This window comes from Salmo trutta, chromosome 29, assembly GCF_901001165.1.
Source record: "Salmo trutta chromosome 29, fSalTru1.1, whole genome shotgun sequence".
Classification (NCBI taxonomy): Eukaryota; Metazoa; Chordata; class Actinopteri; order Salmoniformes; family Salmonidae; genus Salmo; species Salmo trutta.
In genome coordinates this window covers 22219258-22238869 of record NC_042985.1, presented here as the reverse complement: position 1 = coordinate 22238869, position 19612 = coordinate 22219258, and the positions used below count along the sequence as shown (strand labels likewise).

General features: G+C 42.7%; 1 protein-coding gene across 7 annotated transcripts; it reads right to left on the bottom strand.

Annotated features, from left to right (window-relative positions):
• Positions 1 to 1020: 1020 nt before the first annotated feature.
• On the bottom strand, positions 1021 to 19404 carry LOC115167141 (intestinal mucin-like protein). Of its 7 annotated transcripts, none has more exons than XM_029721267.1 (20): positions 19387 to 19404; positions 7033 to 7296; positions 6717 to 6922; positions 6113 to 6284; positions 5746 to 5993; positions 5356 to 5539; positions 4996 to 5197; positions 4613 to 4785; positions 4414 to 4483; positions 4191 to 4312; positions 3952 to 3983; positions 3453 to 3621; positions 3195 to 3299; positions 3012 to 3052; positions 2698 to 2820; positions 2459 to 2557; positions 2237 to 2365; positions 1989 to 2028; positions 1670 to 1793; positions 1022 to 1481 (listed from the first exon to the last, which is right to left on the bottom strand). In XM_029721267.1, the coding sequence occupies exons 5-20, from the start codon at positions 5959 to 5961 to the stop codon at positions 1268 to 1270; spliced, it is 2043 nt and encodes a 680-aa protein (XP_029577127.1). In that variant the 5' UTR covers positions 5962 to 5993; positions 6113 to 6284; positions 6717 to 6922; positions 7033 to 7296; positions 19387 to 19404; the 3' UTR covers positions 1022 to 1267. The 7 variants fall into 7 exon arrangements, with proteins under 7 accessions (XP_029577121.1, XP_029577127.1, XP_029577124.1 ...); XM_029721264.1 differs by lacking the exon at positions 19387 to 19404 and adding an exon at positions 16735 to 16923; XM_029721265.1 differs by lacking the exon at positions 19387 to 19404 and adding an exon at positions 16015 to 16033.
• Positions 19405 to 19612: the final 208 nt, after the last annotated feature.

Below are 19612 nucleotides of genomic sequence, written 5' to 3'. Positions count from 1 at the left end.
AGCTACATATTTTATTATACCTTTACTAACTTGTGATTGCTTGGCAAGTTTTGTTGAGTCAATATATTTTCAAAAGCCACTAGTAGCTAGCTACAGGTAACTGCCAAAATAATAGAAAATCTTGAGTAAATGAGGGTTCTGAGGGCTCTGTTATGGTGTGTGGTGCATTTTCCTGCCATGGTTTATGACCACTCAACCCATAGAGCAGTGGTATTCAAACTTTTTCAGCTGGGACCACCAATTGTTTCAGGCAGATTTTTACATCAACAAATAACCTTTAATTAATTGCATTTTCGTCTCTTATCAAAATGAAAAGAAACCAATAAATACATTTACTCAAAATGTAATCTTTCTAATGATCTTTCTCTAAAACGTTTATATATTGTCCCATACAACAATCAGTACCCTATTTTTTTATTCTTTTGGCGACCCCACTGCAGTTACGCCGCAACCCCGACTGAATACCACTGCCCTAGAGGGCAAGATAAACACCAGTACTGTACATACAGAACCATTCTGAGTGATCGCCTTCAACTTATGGTGAATAATTTCTATCCTGATGGGAGTGGATGACAATGCCCCTATCCACAGGGCACGAGTGATCCCTGAATGGTTTGATGAGCATAAAAACTATTTAAACCATATGCCATGTCTGTTTCAGTCACCAGATCTCAACCCAATTGAACACCTACGTATGGGAGATTCTGAAGCAGCATCTGAGACAGCATTTTCCACCACCATCAACAAAACACCAAATTATGGAATTTCTCTTGGAAGAATGGTGTCGCATCCCTCCAGTAGAATTTCAGACACTTTGAGAATCTATGCCAAGGTGCATTGAAGCTCTTCTGATGACTCCTGTTGGCCCAACGCCCTATTAGGACACTTTGTTGTTACTGTTATTTTGGCAGTGACCTGTACATACTTCTAAGTAGCATAATGTTACTGTTATAGTGGTCACTGTGAATAGCTTGAAGGATTGTGAGAATTCCTCAAAGAGCAAAAGGAACATGCAGAAGCACATGATTCTGCTGTTGTTTATTAATTACTACAAATGAGAAAAGAGATTCTCCACTACATTTATCATAGAAAATACATTCATTTTACAATGAAGGTATAAGAACATAATGCTAAGTGCTGCCGATTGTAGAAATACACTGGCATGACAGATTTAATTAAAACGTAACAAGAAAACAAATTTGGATTAAAACATTCCTTGTCATGAGGACAATTGCGATATCAGTGTGCATGTTGTCTCCCTAGACGTTTAGCGCCTCCTCCTGCGCGGTTTCGTCGTCCCTGGGGCGGCGGTCGTGCCCGCATCACAGTCTGTGACATGGCATCCGCACGACTCAACGTGGATGTAGGAGTGCTTGACCTTTGACCCATCAGGGCACATCAGCTCCACCTCTTTCTGGCTAGTGGTCGCCTCTTGGCAGCAGGAGCAGTAGTGCATCATGGTGTTCGCCTCTGCTGAGTACCTGCACATTCACATAAACACAAGATAAGTTGAAAAGAGGGCTTGAATTCCCTGGGTTGTCTTGACAAGATTAAATAAGTCAAATTGTTTCCTTGTTCATAAAGGGCACACTAGACAGTGAATAGGTGATCACTGATTGGGGCCTGCATGACATTGACTAGTGCTGCATTCAGCATCTGTAGTACTTACATAGAAGAGGTTCCACAGTTTCCTGAGCAGGAATTGATCTCCACAGGCTCAGCAGTCGCACAGCCACTGATGACAATGCTAGTGGTGGTGTACTTCATCTCACAGACATTGCTGCGTTCTGTGCCTGGTCAGGGAAGATGCATCAAGAGTTAGGCTATTGTTTGACACAGATGAAGCAGAAACAGCCAACATATACATTTTTGGCCAGTATGTAGTCACACAATGTTTCCGGTTGGTATTGTTTAGGTGACATAGCATGCTATTATTAACCAGTAGATAGGTGGTTATTATGAATGCTTTGGCTGGACGTGTTACTTACAGGTCTTGCAACATCCATTTGCGTCTGTCTTCTCTGTACCCTGGGGTGAAAAATAGGAGAGATGATTTATAAGTGGCAGATTGTATACATTATGTGAGCTCCCTTCCATTCTAAATGTTACTGAAACATCTATCGTTATGACTCAAGAGTGCTAGGATTGATAGTAACATTCTGAGAGAGAATGGAAAACAGTGTAACTGCAGTGTTGATTGTCCCCACGATGGAGGTGAGATAGGACAGAAACTCACTGGGACACAGTTCTCTGGGCTGAATGCAGGGCACACAGTCTTCACCTCCACTGGTATATATTGGCCACCAGGTTTCTCACATGTGTACTTCACACATTTGTCACCAGGTGGTGACCATGTTTCGTTCACCTATCGCACAAGGACAAGATGATGAAGAAATATGATGGAGTTTCAGATCATGCAGACAGATTATGCATCCTCATACACTCTTGTTGTACTCACCTGAATAGTGCGTTTGGTCTTATCTGGCATAGTAACCACACAGCTTGTCTGTACACACTTCCCACAACACTGACCAGGTATGGCCTGATACTGGAAGCCCTAAGACGAGGATGGAGAGCCATCATTGAATCATTGTTCACTTATTGTATAAGCATGCAGTAGCCTCCAGAGTAGGCTACTGCACGTTTCTTATAAATATGTAAATGAATTGATCATCTTTGTAAGAGAGACATATCTACCTGTGAACATGTAGTGTCGCAGGAGATATTTGTGCACACAATGTTGTTGAGCTTGGTGCTAGGATCCATGATCGAGCTGCAGGTGCAATTCTCGCATGTTCCTTTAGGAATTTCAGCACCAGGCTGGAGTGAAAGAGAGAGACAAAAGTTATCATCCACTATAACAGACTGTTGGAGGAGGGTCAGAGTGCAAAGGGAGCAGTTCTATAGCAGAATGTGACCAATTATGAGGGCAGCAAACAAGCTATGTGTGTGTGAATCTTTCAGAAGCTTGTTGAATTTCATTTAATTTCTTTGAAATGACTTATTCTTACCTGATACTCAATGTTATTGTAGACACATACACCCTTAGGAACTGAACAGACACACATTAAGAAATCAGTCAGTGATACCAGTGACTCATGTCAGAGTTAACACAAATGTAACCAGTGATACCTGGGAATTACAAAGTCAATGAACTAACTAATCCACTGATGAAGTAAATCAAGGGGACTTACCACAGGTATACTCTGGACAGCAGCTTGAGATGGACGTGCTTATAATTGCCTCCCACCCTGGCTGGCAGTCCATCATGACTTTGGGGCAAAGCAGTGCATCGCACTCTGTTACAGAGGTAACCAATGAGAAGTGATTAAAAGACGAGCCGATAGAGGGTCAAATAACCTCTATGACCCTACAGATAATCTTGGTCTAGTACTCTATGAATAAGAGTTGGCTTTCTAATGATTTACTGAAGGGTCTGCTCCAATACTCACCACATGTATATTTCTGGCAGCAGCCTTCTGTCTTGTTCACCAATCTGTATCCAGTCTCATTGCAGATGGGTATGGCTGGTGTGGGGCAAGTGATAGGCTGGCACTGGACAATCATGGAGTCCATGTCACAGGTGCATTGCTGGCAACCACTCTCCCATGTATCACCAGGCTTAAAAAAACAGGGCAATGTCAGGTCAATACAGAAACAGAAAAGAGTAACTCAACTGTTTTTGTTCTGCAATGAACTGGATTTAACCATGGCAGTTAATATGAACCATCATTAGCTGATAAGAAATGGTTTGGAGGTAGTTATTCAGAGATTTAAAGTTTTCTTCTGGTCAGTTCATTGGAAGGAATAAAGAGGCCAAGACCTATACTATGTCAATGAAAAGTATCCATCCAAGTATGTAAGTTTCCCTGACTCATGTGAAATGCATCTCACAATATGTCTATGTGAGAATTAATATCTGGAGAATATTTAGATGGAGGAAATTCTTACCATTTTGGGGTTGCCATCAGGTCCGGTGCAGCCTGAAAAATAAGGGTGTGTTTAAAAGTTTTGTCTCACATGGTTGGCATCAAATTCTTCACACCTCCACATCAACACATTTTGTTAACTGTTCCATTACAATAAAGCCTGTAAACCATGATTCATGATTAATTTAAGGTTTCAAAGTACAGAAAGGGCTAATTGTCATATTGATAGCTACCTGCAAATGACCCATAACCCATTCTTACCACAGGAGATCACACAAGTATCAGAGTAGGTGCTGAACAAGACGGTTTTAGATGGACAGAAGCAACCCTCCTTCGTCTTATTGGTCATTTGGGTTTGGTTGTTCAAATACTTCTCATTATATCTGCATACAAAAGAGGTTTGGGATTATGCAGGAGATCGTTTATTTAAAAGAAGGCTCATATGAAGGAAATTCATATGACATCAAATCAGACTAAAGATTACCTGGTATTACATGTTGGTTCAACTGCTGGACCACATGGCATGTACACCTTAGTGGCTGGGCATGTATGCTCTGCAGGACAAAAATAGGTCACAGTTATGCTAAACACCATCAAAAACATTTTTTTAAGTAGCTGCCTAAGACAAAAGTAGCTTCCTATGAATTTGTGGCATGACTACTATGCTTGGATTCATAGCTCACCACATTCTCCATCGGTGGACTTCCTCCAGTCAACGCAGATCCCTTTATTTGCACATTCAGATGCATACGCCTCCAGACTAGAGCAGCTAGAATTAGCATTGTTGCAGACATCTGATCTACAGGCCTGAATGAAGGCATCAGGAGAAATCGCTTTATGGCATTCCTCAAAGACCCTTTGAAATAAAATAACATAGAGAGTGATTTAAAGAGATGCATGGAGTGCAACCTTTAACTAGAAATGCCAATGGAACGGTACCTGTATTATGATAAAAACAGGTGCAAATACAAGAAAATGAACATGACAGAAAATGTACATTACAATTAGGAAATGAATTCTTATTGTGTTCTTGTTCCCTTTTTCGTTCCCTTGATATGTTCCTTACTTGCTGTTCATGATTTCACAAATGACTGTCTTGCAGGGGGTAGGGGATGTAATTGGGGTTGCTGTGGTGGTAGTGGGTGGTGCTGTTGGAGGAGTTGGACAGTCCTGGTTTGGAATCAGCCACTGGCTAGCTGCGACTGAGCAGCTCTGTATCTGACCATTAGGTGACTGGCAGTCATTCTTCTGGGAATTATCACAGGTACCTTGAAAATACGGATATTAAGTAGGGTAAAACCTAGTTAGCAAGGACAAGTCATAGTTGTCTTGTCGTTTGCAATTTCTATAGGGTGGTGTAGATAGGAGCATATACTGAAAGTTTGAAACTGTGAAATGTATATTGACCCTCTTTAATAATACTCACCACACTGGCCCTCTGTGCTGCTTTGGAAGAGGGAGTAAGGAAGGTTGATGCTAAATGATGACCCCTTGTAAGACACCTGAACCTTAAGATCAGTGATCTCCAGCACGACCTCCACACCAGTACTTGTTAGAGCAATGTCACCCATTCTGTAAGCTGGGTAGATTCGTTTACTGTTGACATATACCTGCGTTTGTGTAGAAATGAATACACATTTAGATGGTTGAGTCACGTGTTATCTTGAAAGTAGTAACATGACAATGTTAACCCCATAATTGGTTTTCATTTAAAGTTATGGGATTTAAGTAAAGCATGATAACGCAGCAACATACATAAAACAATTATGGATATTTTAAAAAAAAGCAATGAGAATGATATTTTTTAAATAGTTACCACATTTTCTGTTGTTTCACCAGATCTCTGCTGGGTTAGAATCACTTCATCGGATTTGTAATGAATGATAAGGGACTGAGGACAGAATCCACTGTCAGCGTTTCCACAGTAGTGATTATCAACAATAATAGTAAGGTTGTATTTGAAGTTGATTTCTTTCACTAAGGTGTATGAGCAGTTCTCCTGGAAATTGTAATATACTCCATCAAATGTCATGTAGTGAGATCCACCCCATCCACTGCATACACCTGCAACATGTTAAAATATGAGTTGATAATAATGAAAGCTATTGACAGAGGACATTGAAAACTAATGAGCAATAATGTCTTATTTTCATTCAGATTGTTGGGTTTATGTTGTCACTTACATTCACATTCATACGTAAAGCAGCATCCAGTTGAATCATAGACCTTGACAGGTGGACGGCCATTCTCACACTGTAGTGGCTCCACTGGCTTGCATTTTACTGGTAGCTGGACAACAATGCCGTCCTGGCAAATTGCTGTGGTACAGCTATTCAGCTGCCAAGATTCTCCATTCTGCCATTGATTTGATAAGGGAAAGCAATTACTCAAACATGCACAAGGTGGGTTAAACATACTCTAAGTGTACGTCGGGGCATGGACTCTACAAGGTGTCGAAAGCTTTCCACAGGGATGCTGGCCCATGTCGACTCCAGTGCTTCCCACTATTGTGTCAAGTTGGCTGGATGTCCTTTGGGTGGTGGACCATTCTTGGTGCATAAAGGAAACGGTTTAGCATGAAAAACTCAGCAGTGTTGCAGATCTTGACACAAACCAGTGTGCCTGGCACCTACTACCATACTCCGTTCAAAGGCACTTCAATCTTTTGTCTTGCCCATTCAACCTCTGAATGGCACACATACACGATCCATGTCTCAAGCATTAAAATACCATTTCACCCATTTATTTTTACCCACCCAAAAAACAGATTTTTAGGGAAAAAATGACCTTTCTTGGTGGCTGAACGCTAGTGCAGTCTGGCGAGGATTGAGTTGTTGGTGGTGTGGTCGTGGTCTCCTCTGACGTTGTGGGTGATACAGTGGGTGGTGTAGAGGAAGGACATGGATTTGACTCCACTTCAACTTGACACGTTGCTTTGCAGTAAGCGGTGAAGCACCACCCTGAACCATCGGTCACATTATACACTAGGTTCCCTGATTGTTAAAAAAGGCAAGTGTTAGAACATTTCATTTTGCAAAGTTCATAAAAGATGAGTGAAATGTCCTTTATTTTGATTATCTGAATGACATTTATAACATGTTACCTGGTAGATACTGTGTCCCATTAACATTGCAAATGCAGTGGCTGATGGTGACTGCTTGTGATGTAGGTGTAATAATCACTTGTGGCGATGCTGAAGGAGTTCTTGTTGTTTCAAATGGGCCTGTGATGACAACTGGCTCTGTTGTTTCTGTACTTGTTGTTGAAGGTTGTGATGTTGAAGTTGAAGTTACAATTATATAAGTTGTAGAAGATGTAGTTGGGCCAGTGGTGACTTCTTTAGGTGGCTTTGTGGATGTAGATGGACTTGTCTCAGTTGTGGTTTCTTCAACCCTTGTAGTTCCACCTGTGGTAGGTTTAATTACCTCTGTAGTTGTTGTGGGTGCCATTGTTGTTGTTGTTGAAGTCGTAGGATTGGAAGTAATGACAACTGGCTCTGTTGTTTCTTCACCTGTTGTTGTGGGCTGTGATGTTGAGGTAGAGGTTTCAACAATTACAGTGGTGGAAGTGGTTGTTGGGCTGGTGGTGACTTCTTTAGGTGGCTTTGTGGATGTAGATGGAATACTCTCAGTTGTGGTTTCTTCAATTGTAGGTCCACCTGTGGTAGGTGTAGTTGTTGTGGGTTTAATTGTAGTTGTTGTTAAAGTAGTGGGATTGGATGTGATCACTACTGGACCTGTTGTTTCTTCACCTGTTGTTATGGGCTGAGATGTTGAGGTAGAGATTTCAACAATTACAGTGGTGGAAGTGGTTGTTGGGCCAGTGGTGACAACTTTAGGTGGCTTTGTGGATGTAGATGGACTTGTCTCAATTGTGGTTTCTTCAACTGTTGTAGTTCCACCTGTTATAGGTGTAGTTGTTGTGGGTGCATTTGTAGTTGTAGTTAAAGTAGTGGGATTGGATGTGATCACTACTGGACCTGTTGTTTCTTCACCTGTTGTTTTGGGTTGTGATGTTGAGGTAGAGGTTTCAACAATTACAGTGGTGGAAGTGGTTGTTTGGCCTGTGGTGACTTCTTTAGGTGGCTTTGTGGATGTAGATGGAATACTCTCAGTTGTGGTTTCCTCAATTGTAGGTCCACCTGTGGTAGGTGTAGTTGTTGTGGGTACAATTGTAGTTGTTGTTAAAGTAGTGGGATTGGATGTGATCCCTACTGGACCTGTTGTTTCTTCACCTGTTGTTATGGGCTGAGATGTTGAGGTAGAGGTTTCAACAATTACAGTGGTGGAAGTGGTTGTTGGGCCGGTGGTGACTTCTTTAGGTGGCTTTGTGGATGTAGATGGAATACTCTCAGTTGTGGTTTCTTCAATTGTAGGTCCACCTGTGGTAGGTGTAGTTGTTGTGGGTTTAATTGTAGTTGTTGTTAAAGTAGTGGGATTGGATGTGATCACTACTGGACCTGTTGTTTCTTCACCTGTTGTTATGGGCTGAGATGTTGAGGTAGAGATTTCAACAATTACAGTGGTGGAAGTGGTTGTTGGGCCAGTGGTGACAACTTTAGGTGGCTTTGTGGATGTAGATGGACTTGTCTCAATTGTGGTTTCTTCAACTGTTGTAGTTCCACCTGTTATAGGTGTAGTTGTTGTGGGTGCATTTGTAGTTGTAGTTAAAGTAGTGGGATTGGATGTGATCACTACTGGACCTGTTGTTTCTTCACCTGTTGTTTTGGGTTGTGATGTTGAGGTAGAGGTTTCAACAATTACAGTGGTGGAAGTGGTTGTTTGGCCTGTGGTGACTTCTTTAGGTGGCTTTGTGGATGTAGATGGAATACTCTCAGTTGTGGTTTCCTCAATTGTAGGTCCACCTGTGGTAGGTGTAGTTGTTGTGGGTACAATTGTAGTTGTTGTTAAAGTAGTGGGATTGGATGTGATCCCTACTGGACCTGTTGTTTCTTCACCTGTTGTTATGGGCTGAGATGTTGAGGTAGAGGTTTCAACAATTACAGTGGTGGAAGTGGTTGTTGGGCCGGTGGTGACTTCTTTGGGTGGCTTTGTGGATGTAGATGGACTTGTCTCAATTGTGGTTTCTTCAACTGTTGTAGTTCCACCTGTTATAGGTGTAGTTGTTGTGGGTACAATTGTAGTTGTTGTTAAAGTAGTGGGATTGGATGTGATCACTACTGGACCTGTTGTTACTTCACCTGTTGTTTTGGGTTGTGATGTTGAGGTAGAGGCTTCAACAATTACAGTGGTGGAAGTGGTTGTTTGGCCTGTGGTGACTTCTTTAGGTGGCTTTGTGGATGTAGATGGAATACTCTCAGTTGTGGTTTCCTCAATTGTAGGTCCACCTGTGGTAGGTGTAGTTGTTGTGGGTACAATTGTAGTTGTTGTTAAAGTAGTGGGATTGGATGTGATCACTACTGGACCTGTTGTTTCTTCACCTGTTGTTATGGGCTGAGATGTTGAGGTAGAGGTTTCAACAATTACAGTGGTGGAAGTGGTTGTTGGGCCGGTGGTGACTTCTTTGGGTGGCTTTGTGGATGTAGATGGACTTGTCTCAATTGTGGTTTCTTCAACTGTTGTAGTTCCACCTGTGGTAGGTGTAGTTGTTGTGGGTGCAAGTGTAGTTGTTGTTAAAGTAGAGGGATTGGAAGTTATGACAACTGGCCCTGTTGGTTCTTCACCTGTTGTTATGGGCTGAGATGTTGAGGTAGAGGTTTCAACAATTACAGTGGTGGAAGTGGTTGTTGGGCCGGTGGTGACTTCTTTAGGTGGCTTTGTGGATGTAGATGGACTTGTCTCAATTGTGGTTTCTTCAACTGTTGTAGTTCCACCTGTTATAGGTGTAGTTGTTGTGGGTACAATTGTAGTTGTTGTTAAAGTAGTGGGATTGGAAGTTATGACAACTGGCCCTGTTGTTTCTTCACCTGTTGTTTTGGGTTGTGATGTTGAGGTAGAGGTTTCAACAATTACAGTGGTGGAAGTGGTTGTTTGGCCGGTGGTGACTTCTTTAGGTGGCTTTGTGGATGTAGATGGACTTGTCTCAATTGTGGTTTCTTCAACTGTTGTAGTTCCACCTGTTATAGGTGTAGTTGTTGTGGGTACAATTGTAGTTGTTGTTAAAGTAGTGGGATTGGATGTGATCACTACTGGACCTGTTGTTTCTTCACCTGTTGTTATGGGCTGAGATGTTGAGGTAGAGGTTTCAACAATTACAGTGGTGGAAGTGGTTGTTGGGCCGGTGGTGACTTCTTTAGGTGGCTTTGTGGATGTAGATGGACTTGTCTCAATTGTGGTTTCTTCAACTGTTGTAGTTCCACCTGTTATAGGTGTAGTTGTTGTGGGTACAATTGTAGTTGTTGTTAAAGTAGTGGGATTGGATGTGATCACTACTGGACCTGTTGTTTCTTCACCTGTTGTTATGGGCTGAGATGTTGAGGTAGAGGTTTCAACAATTACAGTGGTGGAAGTGGTTGTTGGGCCGGTGGTGACTTCTTTGGGTGGCTTTGTGGATGTAGATGGACTTGTCTCAATTGTGGTTTCTTCAACTGTTGTAGTTCCACCTGTGGTAGGTGTAGTTTTTGTGGGTGCAAGTGTAGTTGTTGTTAAAGTAGAGGGACTGGAAGTTATGACAACTGGCCCTGTTGTTTCTTCACCTGTTGTTATGGGCTGAGATGTTGAGGTAGAGGTTTCAACAATTACAGTGGTGGAAGTGGTTGTTTGGCCGGTGGTGGCTTCTTTAGGTGGCTTTGTGGATGTAGATGGACTTGTCTCAATTGTGGTTTCTTCAACTGTTGTAGTTCCAGCTGTGGTAGGTGTAGTTGTTGTGGGTGTAATTGTAGTTGTTGTTGAAGTAGAGGGATTGGAAGTTATGACAACTGGCCCTGTTGTTTCTTCACCTGTTGTTTTGGGTTGTGATGTTGAGGTAGAGGTTTCAACAATTACAGTGGTGGAAGTGGTTGTTGGGCCGGTGGTGACTTCTTTAGGTGGCTTTGTGGATGTAGATGGACTTGTCTCAATTGTGGTTTCTTCAACTGTTGTAGTTCCACCTGTTATAGGTGTAGTTGTTGTGGGTACAATTGTAGTTGTTGTTAAAGTAGTGGGATTGGATGTGATCACTACTGGACCTGTTGTTTCTTCACCTGTTGTTAGGGGCTGAGATGTTGAGGTAGAGGTTTCAACAATTACAGTGGTGGAAGTGGTTGTTGGGCCGGTGGTGACTTCTTTAGGTGGCTTTGTGGATGTAGATGGAATACTCTCAGTTGTGGTTTCTTCAATTGTAGGTCCACCTGTGGTAGGTGTAGTTGTTGTGGGTTTAATTGTAGTTGTTGTTAAAGTAGTGGGATTGGATGTTATGACAACTGGCCCTGTTGTTTCTTCACCTGTTGTTTTGGGTTGTGATGTTGAGGTAGAGGTTTCAACAATTACAGTGGTGGAAGTGGTTGTTTGGCCTGTGGTGACTTCTTTAGGTGGCTTTGTGGATGTAGATGGAATACTCTCAGTTGTGGTTTCCTCAATTGTAGGTCCACCTGTGGTAGGTGTAGTTGTTGTGGATACAATTGTAGTTGATGTTAAAGTAGTGGGACTGGATGTTATGACAACTGGCCCTGTTGTTTCTTCACCTGTTGTTATGGGCTGAGATGTTGAGGTAGAGGTTTCAACAATTACAGTGGTGGAAGTGGTTGTTGGGCCGGTGGTGACTTCTTTAGGTGGCTTTGTGGATGTAGATGGACTTGTCTCAATTGTGGTTTCTTCAACTGTTGTAGTTCCACCTGTTATAGGTGTAGTTGTTGTGGGTACAATTGTAGTTGTTGTTAAAGTAGTGGGATTGGATGTGATCACTACTGGACCTGTTGTTTCTTCACCTGTTGTTATGGGCTGAGATGTTGAGGTAGAGGTTTCAACAATTACAGTTGTGGAAGTGGTTGTTGGGCCGGTGGTGACTTCTTTGGGTGGCTTTGTGGATGTAGATGGACTTGTCTCAATTGTGGTTTCTTCAACTGTTGTAGTTCCACCTGTTATAGGTGTAGTTGTTGTGGGTACAATTGTAGTTGTTGTTAAAGTAGTGGGATTGGAAGTTATGACAACTGTCCCTGTTGTTTCTTCACCTGTTGTTTTGGGTTGTGATGTTGAGGTAGAGGTTTCAACAATTACAGTTGTGGAAGTGGTTGTTGGGCCGGTGGTGACTTCCTTGGGTGGCTTTGTGGATGTAGATGGACTTGTCTCAATTGTGGTTTCTTCAACTGTTGTAGTTCCACCTGTGGTAGGTGTAGTTGTTGTGGGTACAATTGTTGTTGTTGTTAAAGTAGAGGGACTGGAAGATATGACAGCTGGCCCTGTTGTTTCTTCACCTGTTGTTTTGGGTTGTGATGTTGAGGTAGAGGTTTCAACAATTACAGTGGTGGAAGTGGTTGTTGGGCCAGTGGTGACTTCTTTAGGTGGCTTTGTGGATGTAGATGGACTTGTCTCAATTGTGGTTTCTTCAACTGTTGTAGTTCCACCTGTTATAGGTGTAGTTGTTGTGGGTACAATTGTAGTTGTTGTTAAAGTAGTGGGATTGGATGTGATCACTACTGGACCTGTTGTTTCTTCACCTGTTGTTATGGGCTGAGATGTTGAGGTAGAGGTTTCAACAATTACAGTGGTGGAAGTGGTTGTTGGGCCGGTGGTGACTTCTTTAGGTGGCTTTGTGGATGTAGATGGAATACTCTCAGTTGTGGTTTCTTCAATTGTAGGTCCACCTGTGGTAGGTGTAGTTGTTGTGGGTTTAATTGTAGTTGTTGTTAAAGTAGTGGGATTGGATGTTATGACAACTGGCCCTGTTGTTTCTTCACCTGTTGTTTTGGGTTGTGATGTTGAGGTAGAGGTTTCAACAATTACAGTGGTGGAAGTGGTTGTTGGGCCGGTGGTGACTTCTTTAGGTGGCTTTGTGGATGTAGATGGAATACTCTCAGTTGTGGTTTCTTCAATTGTAGGTCCACCTGTGGTAGGTGTAGTTGTTGTGGGTTTAATTGTAGTTGTTGTTAAAGTAGTGGGATTGGATGTTATGACAACTGGCCCTGTTGTTTCTTCACCTGTTGTTTTGGGTTGTGATGTTGAGGTAGAGGTTTCAACAATTACAGTGGTGGAAGTGGTTGTTTGGCCTGTGGTGACTTCTTTAGGTGGCTTTGTGGATGTAGATGGAATACTCTCAGTTGTGGTTTCCTCAATTGTAGGTCCACCTGTGGTAGGTGTAGTTGTTGTGGGTACAATTGTAGTTGATGTTAAAGTAGTGGGACTGGATGTTATGACAACTGGCCCTGTTGTTTCTTCACCTGTTGTTATGGGCTGAGATGTTGAGGTAGAGGTTTCAACAATTACAGTGGTGGAAGTGGTTGTTGGGCCGGTGGTGACTTCTTTAGGTGGCTTTGTGGATGTAGATGGACTTGTCTCAATTGTGGTTTCTTCAACTGTTGTAGTTCCACCTGTTATAGGTGTAGTTGTTGTGGGTACAATTGTAGTTGTTAAAGTAGTGGGATTGGATGTGATCACTACTGGACCTGTTGTTTCTTCACCTGTTGTTATGGGCTGAGATGTTGAGGTAGAGGTTTCAACAATTACAGTTGTGGAAGTGGTTGTTGGGCCGGTGGTGACTTCTTTGGGTGGCTTTGTGGATGTAGATGGACTTGTCTCAATTGTGGTTTCTTCAACTGTTGTAGTTCCACCTGTTATAGGTGTAGTTGTTGTGGGTACAATTGTAGTTGTTGTTAAAGTAGTGGGATTGGAAGTTATGACAACTGGCCCTGTTGTTTCTTCACCTGTTGTTTTGGGTTGTGATGTTGAGGTAGAGGTTTCAACAATTACAGTTGTGGAAGTGGTTGTTGGGCCGGTGGTGACTTCCTTGGGTGGCTTTGTGGATGTAGATGGACTTGTCTCAATTGTGGTTTCTTCAACTGTTGTAGTTCCACCTGTGGTAGGTGTAGTTGTTGTGGGTACAATTGTTGTTGTTGTTAAAATAGAGGGACTGGAAGATATGACAGCTGGCCCTGTTGTTTCTTCACCTGTTGTTTTGGGTTGTGATGTTGAGGTAGAGGTTTCATCAATTACAGTGGTGGAAGTGGTTGTTGGGCCAGTGGTGACTTCTTTAGGTGGCTTTGTGGATGTAGATGGACTTGTCTCAATTGTGGTTTCTTCAACTGTTGTAGTTCCACCTGTTATAGGTGTAGTTGTTGTGGGTACAATTGTAGTTGTTGTTAAAGTAGTGGGATTGGATGTGATCACTACTGGACCTGTTGTTTCTTCACCTGTTGTTATGGGCTGAGATGTTGAGGTAGAGGTTTCAACAATTACAGTGGTGGAAGTGGTTGTTGGGCCGGTGGTGACTTCTTTAGGTGACTTTGTGGATGTAGATGGAATACTCTCAGTTGTGGTTTCTTCAATTGTAGGTCCACCTGTGGTAGGTGTAGTTGTTGTGGGTTTAATTGTAGTTGTTGTTAAAGTAGTGGGATTAGATGTTATGACAACTGGCCCTGTTGTTTCTTCACCTGTTGTTTTGGGTTGTGATGTTGAGGTAGAGGTTTCAACAATTACAGTGGTGGAAGTGGTTGTTGGGCCGGTGGTGACTTCTTTAGGTGGCTTTGTGGATGTAGATGGAATACTCTCAGTTGTGGTTTCTTCAATTGTAGGTCCACCTGTGGTAGGTGTAGTTGTTGTGGGTTTAATTGTAGTTGTTGTTAAAGTAGTGGGATTGGATGTTATGACAACTGGCCCTGTTGTTTCTTCACCTGTTGTTTTGGGTTGTGATGTTGAGGTAGAGGTTTCAACAATTACAGTGGTGGAAGTGGTTGTTTGGCCTGTGGTGACTTCTTTAGGTGGCTTTGTGGATGTAGATGGAATACTCTCAGTTGTGGTTTCCTCAATTGTAGGTCCACCTGTGGTAGGTGTAGTTGTTGTGGGTACAATTGTAGTTGATGTTAAAGTAGTGGGACTGGATGTTATGACAACTGGCCCTGTTGTTTCTTCACCTGTTGTTATGGGCTGAGATGTTGAGGTAGAGGTTTCAACAATTACAGTGGTGGAAGTGGTTGTTGGGCCGGTGGTGACTTCTTTAGGTGGCTTTGTGGATGTAGATGGACTTGTCTCAATTGTGGTTTCTTCAACTGTTGTAGTTCCACCTGTTATAGGTGTAGTTGTTGTGGGTACAATTGTAGTTGTTGTTAAAGTAGTGGGATTGGATGTGATCACTACTGGACCTGTTGTTTCTTCACCTGTTGTTATGGGCTGAGATGTTGAGGTAGAGGTTTCAACAATTACAGTTGTGGAAGTGGTTGTTGGGCCGGTGGTGACTTCTTTGGGTGGCTTTGTGGATGTAGATGGACTTGTCTCAATTGTGGTTTCTTCAACTGTTGTAGTTCCACCTGTTATAGGTGTAGTTGTTGTGGGTACAATTGTAGTTGTTGTTAAAGTAGTGGGATTGGAAGTTATGACAACTGGCCCTGTTGTTTCTTCACCTGTTGTTTTGGGTTGTGATGTTGAGGTAGAGGTTTCAACAATTACAGTTGTGGAAGTGGTTGTTGGGCCGGTGGTGACTTCCTTGGGTGGCTTTGTGGATGTAGATGGACTTGTCTCAATTGTGGTTTCTTCAACTGTTGTAGTTCCACCTGTGGTAGGTGTAGTTGTTGTGGGTACAATTGTTGTTGTTGTTAAAGTAGAGGGACTGGAAGATATGACAGCTGGCCCTGTTGTTTCTTCACCTGTTGTTTTGGGTTGTGATGTTGAGGTAGAGGTTTCAACAATTACAGTGGTGGAAGTGGTTGTTGGGCCAGTGGTGACTTCTTTAGGTGGCTTTGTGGATGTAGATGGACTTGTCTCAATTGTGGTTTCTTCAACTGTTGTAGTTCCACCTGTTATAGGTGTAGTTGTTGTGGGTACAATTGTAGTTGTTGTTAAAGTAGTGGGATTGGATGTGATCACTACTGGACCTGTTGTTTCTTCACCTGTTGTTATGGGCTGAGATGTTGAGGTAGAGGTTTCAACAATTACAGTTGTGGAAGTGGTTGTTGGGCCGGTGGTGACTTCTTTGGGTAGCTTTGTGGATGTAGATGGACTTGTCTCAATTGTGGTTTCTTCAACTGTTGTAGTTCCACCTGTGGTAGGTGTAGTTGTTGTGGGTACAATTGTTGTTAAAGTAGTGGGATTGGATGTGATCACTACTGGACCTGTTGTTTCTTCACCTGTTGTTATGGGCTGAGATGTTGAGGTAGAGGTTTCAACAATTACAGTTGTGGAAGTGGTTGTTGGGCCGGTGGTGACTTCTTTGGGTGGCTTTGTGGATGTAGATGGACTTGTCTCAAGTGTGGTTTCTTCAACTGTTGTAGTTCCAGCTGTGGTAGGTGTAGTTGTTGTGGGTACAATTGTTGTTGTTGTTAAAGTAGAGGGACTGGAAGTTATGACAACTGGACCTGTTGTTTCTTCACCTGTTGTTTTGGGTTGTGATGTTGAGGTAGAGGTTTCAACAATTACAGTGGTGGAAGTGGTTGTTGGGCCGGTGGTGACTTCTTTAGGTGGCTTTGTGGATGTAGATGGAATACTCTCAGTTGTGGTTTCTTCAATTGTAGGTCCACCTGTGGTAGGTGTAGTTGTTGTGGGTTTAATTGTAGTTGTTGTTAAAGTAGTGGGATTGGATGTTATGACAACTGGCCCTGTTGTTTCTTCACCTGTTGTTTTGGGTTGTGATGTTGAGGTAGAGGTTTCAACAATTACAGTGGTGGAAGTGGTTGTTGGGCCGGTGGTGACTTCTTTAGGTGGCTTTGTGGATGTAGATGGACTTGTCTCAATTGTGGTTTCTTCAACTGTTGTAGTTCCACCTGTGGTAGGTGTAGTTGTTGTGGGTACAATTGTTGTTGTTGTTAAAGTAGAGGGACTGGAAGATATGACAGCTGGCCCTGTTGTTTCTTCACCTGTTGTTTTGGGTTGTGATGTTGAGGTAGAGGTTTCAACAATTACAGTGGTGGAAGTGGTTGTTGGGCCAGTGGTGACTTCTTTAGGTGGCTTTGTGGATGTAGATGGAATACTCTCAGTTGTGGTTTCTTCAATTGTAGGTCCACCTGTGGTAGGTGTAGTTGTTGTGGGTTTAATTGTAGTTGTTGTTAAAGTAGTGGGATTGGATGTTATGACAACTGGCCCTGTTGTTTCTTCACCTGTTGTTTTGGGTTGTGATGTTGAGGTAGAGGTTTCAACAATTACAGTGGTGGAAGTGGTTGTTGGGCCGGTGGTGACTTCTTTAGGTGGCTTTGTGGATGTAGATGGACTTGTCTCAATTGTGGTTTCTTCAACTGTTGTAGTTCCACCTGTGGTAGGTATAGTTGTTGTGGGTACAATTGTTGTTGTTGTTAAAGTAGAGGGACTGGAAGATATGACAGCTGGCCCTGTTGTTTCTTCACCTGTTGTTTTGGGTTGTGATGTTGAGGTAGAGGTTTCAACAATTACAGTGGTGGAAGTGGTTGTTGGGCCGGTGGTGACTTCTTTGGGTGGCTTTGTGGATGTAGATGGACTTGTCTCAATTGTGGTTTCTTCAACTGTTGTAGTTCCACCTGTTATAGGTGTAGTTGTGGGTACAATTGTAGTTGTTGTTAAAGTAGTGGGATTGGATGTGATCACTACTGGACCTGTTGTTTCTTCACCTGTTGTTATGGGCTGAGATGTTGAGGTAGAGGTTTCAACAATTACAGTTGTGGAAGTGGTTGTTGGGCCGGTGGTGACTTCTTTGGGTGGCTTTGTGTATGTAGATGGACTTGTCTCAATTGTGGTTTCTTCAACTGTTGAAGTTCCACCTGTGGTAGGTGTAGTTGTTGTGGGTACAATTGTTGTTAAAGTAGTGGGATTGGATGTGATCACTACTGGACCTGTTGTTTCTTCACCTGTTGTTATGGGCTGAGATGTTGAGGTAGAGGTTTCAACAATTACAGTTGTGGAAGTGGTTGTTGGGCCGGTGGTGACTTCTTTATGTGGCTTTGTGGATGTAGATGGACTTGTCTCAATTGTGGTTTCTTCAACTGTTGTAGTTCCACCTGTTATAGGTGTAGTTGTTGTGGGTACAATTGTAGTTGTTGTTAAAGTAGTGGGATTGGATGTGATCACTACTGGACCTGTTGTTTCTTCACCTGTTGTTATGGGCTGAGATGTTGAGGTAGAGGTTTCAACAATTACAGTTGTGGAAGTGGTTGTTGGGCCGGTGGTGACTTCTTTGGGTGGCTTTGTGGATGTAGATGGACTTGTCTCAAGTGTGGTTTCTTCAACTGTTGTAGTTCCAGCTGTGGTAGGTGTAGTTGTTGTGGGTACAATTGTTGTTGTTGTTAAAGTAGAGGGACTGGAAGTTATGACAACTGGACCTGTTGTTTCTTCACCTGTTGTTTTGGGTTGTGATGTTGAGGTAGAGGTTTCAACAATTACAGTGGTGGAAGTGGTTGTTGGGCCGGTGGTGACTTCTTTAGGTGGCTTTGTGGATGTAGATGGACTTGTTTCAGATGTAGTTTCTTCAGCTGTTGTTGTTCCACCTGTGGTAGGTGTAGTTGTTGTAGGTGTAATTGTAGTTGTTGTTGAAGTTGAGGGATTGGAAGTTATGACAACTGGCCCTGTTGTTTCTTCACCTGTTGTTTTGGGTTGTGATGTTGAGGTAGAGGTTTCAACAATTACAGTGGTGGAAGTGGTTGTTGGGCCGGTGGTGACTTCTTTAGGTGGCTTTGTGGATGTAGATGGAATACTCTCAGTTGTGGTTTCTTCAATTGTAGGTCCACCTGTGGTAGGTGTAGTTGTTGTGGGTTTAATTGTAGTTGTTGTTAAAGTAGTGGGATTGGATGTTATGACAACTGGCCCTGTTGTTTCTTCACCTGTTGTTTTGGGTTGTGATGTTGAGGTAGAGGTTTCAACAATTACAGTGGTGGAAGTGGTTGTTGGGCCGGTGGTGACTTCTTTAGGTGGCTTTGTGGATGTAGATGGAATACTCTCAGTTGTGGTTTCTTCAATTGTAGGTCCACCTGTGGTAGGTGTAGTTGTTGTGGGTTTAATTGTAGTTGTTGTTAAAGTAGTGGGATTGGATGTTATGACAACTGGCCCTGTTGTTTCTTCACCTGTTGTTTTGGGTTGTGATGTTGAGGTAGAGGTTTCAACAATTACAGTGGTGGAAGTGGTTGTTTGGCCTGTGGTGACTTCTTTAGGTGGCTTTGTGGATGTAGATGGAATACTCTCAGTTGTGGTTTCCTCAATTGTAGGTCCACCTGTGGTAGGTGTAGTTGTTGTGGGTACAATTGTAGTTGATGTTAAAGTAGTGGGACTGGATGTTATGACAACTGGCCCTGTTGTTTCTTCACCTGTTGTTATGGGCTGAGATGTTGAGGTAGAGGTTTCAACAATTACAGTGGTGGAAGTGGTTGTTGGGCCGGTGGTGACTTCTTTAGGTGGCTTTGTGGATGTAGATGGACTTGTCTCAATTGTGGTTTCTTCAACTGTTGTAGTTCCACCTGTTATAGGTGTAGTTGTTGTGGGTACAATTGTAGTTGTTAAAGTAGTGGGATTGGATGTGATCACTACTGGACCTGTTGTTTCTTCACCTGTTGTTATGGGCTGAGATGTTGAGGTAGAGGCTTCAACAATTACAGTGGTGGAAGTGGTTGTTGGGCCGGTGGTGACTTCTTTGGGTGGCTTTGT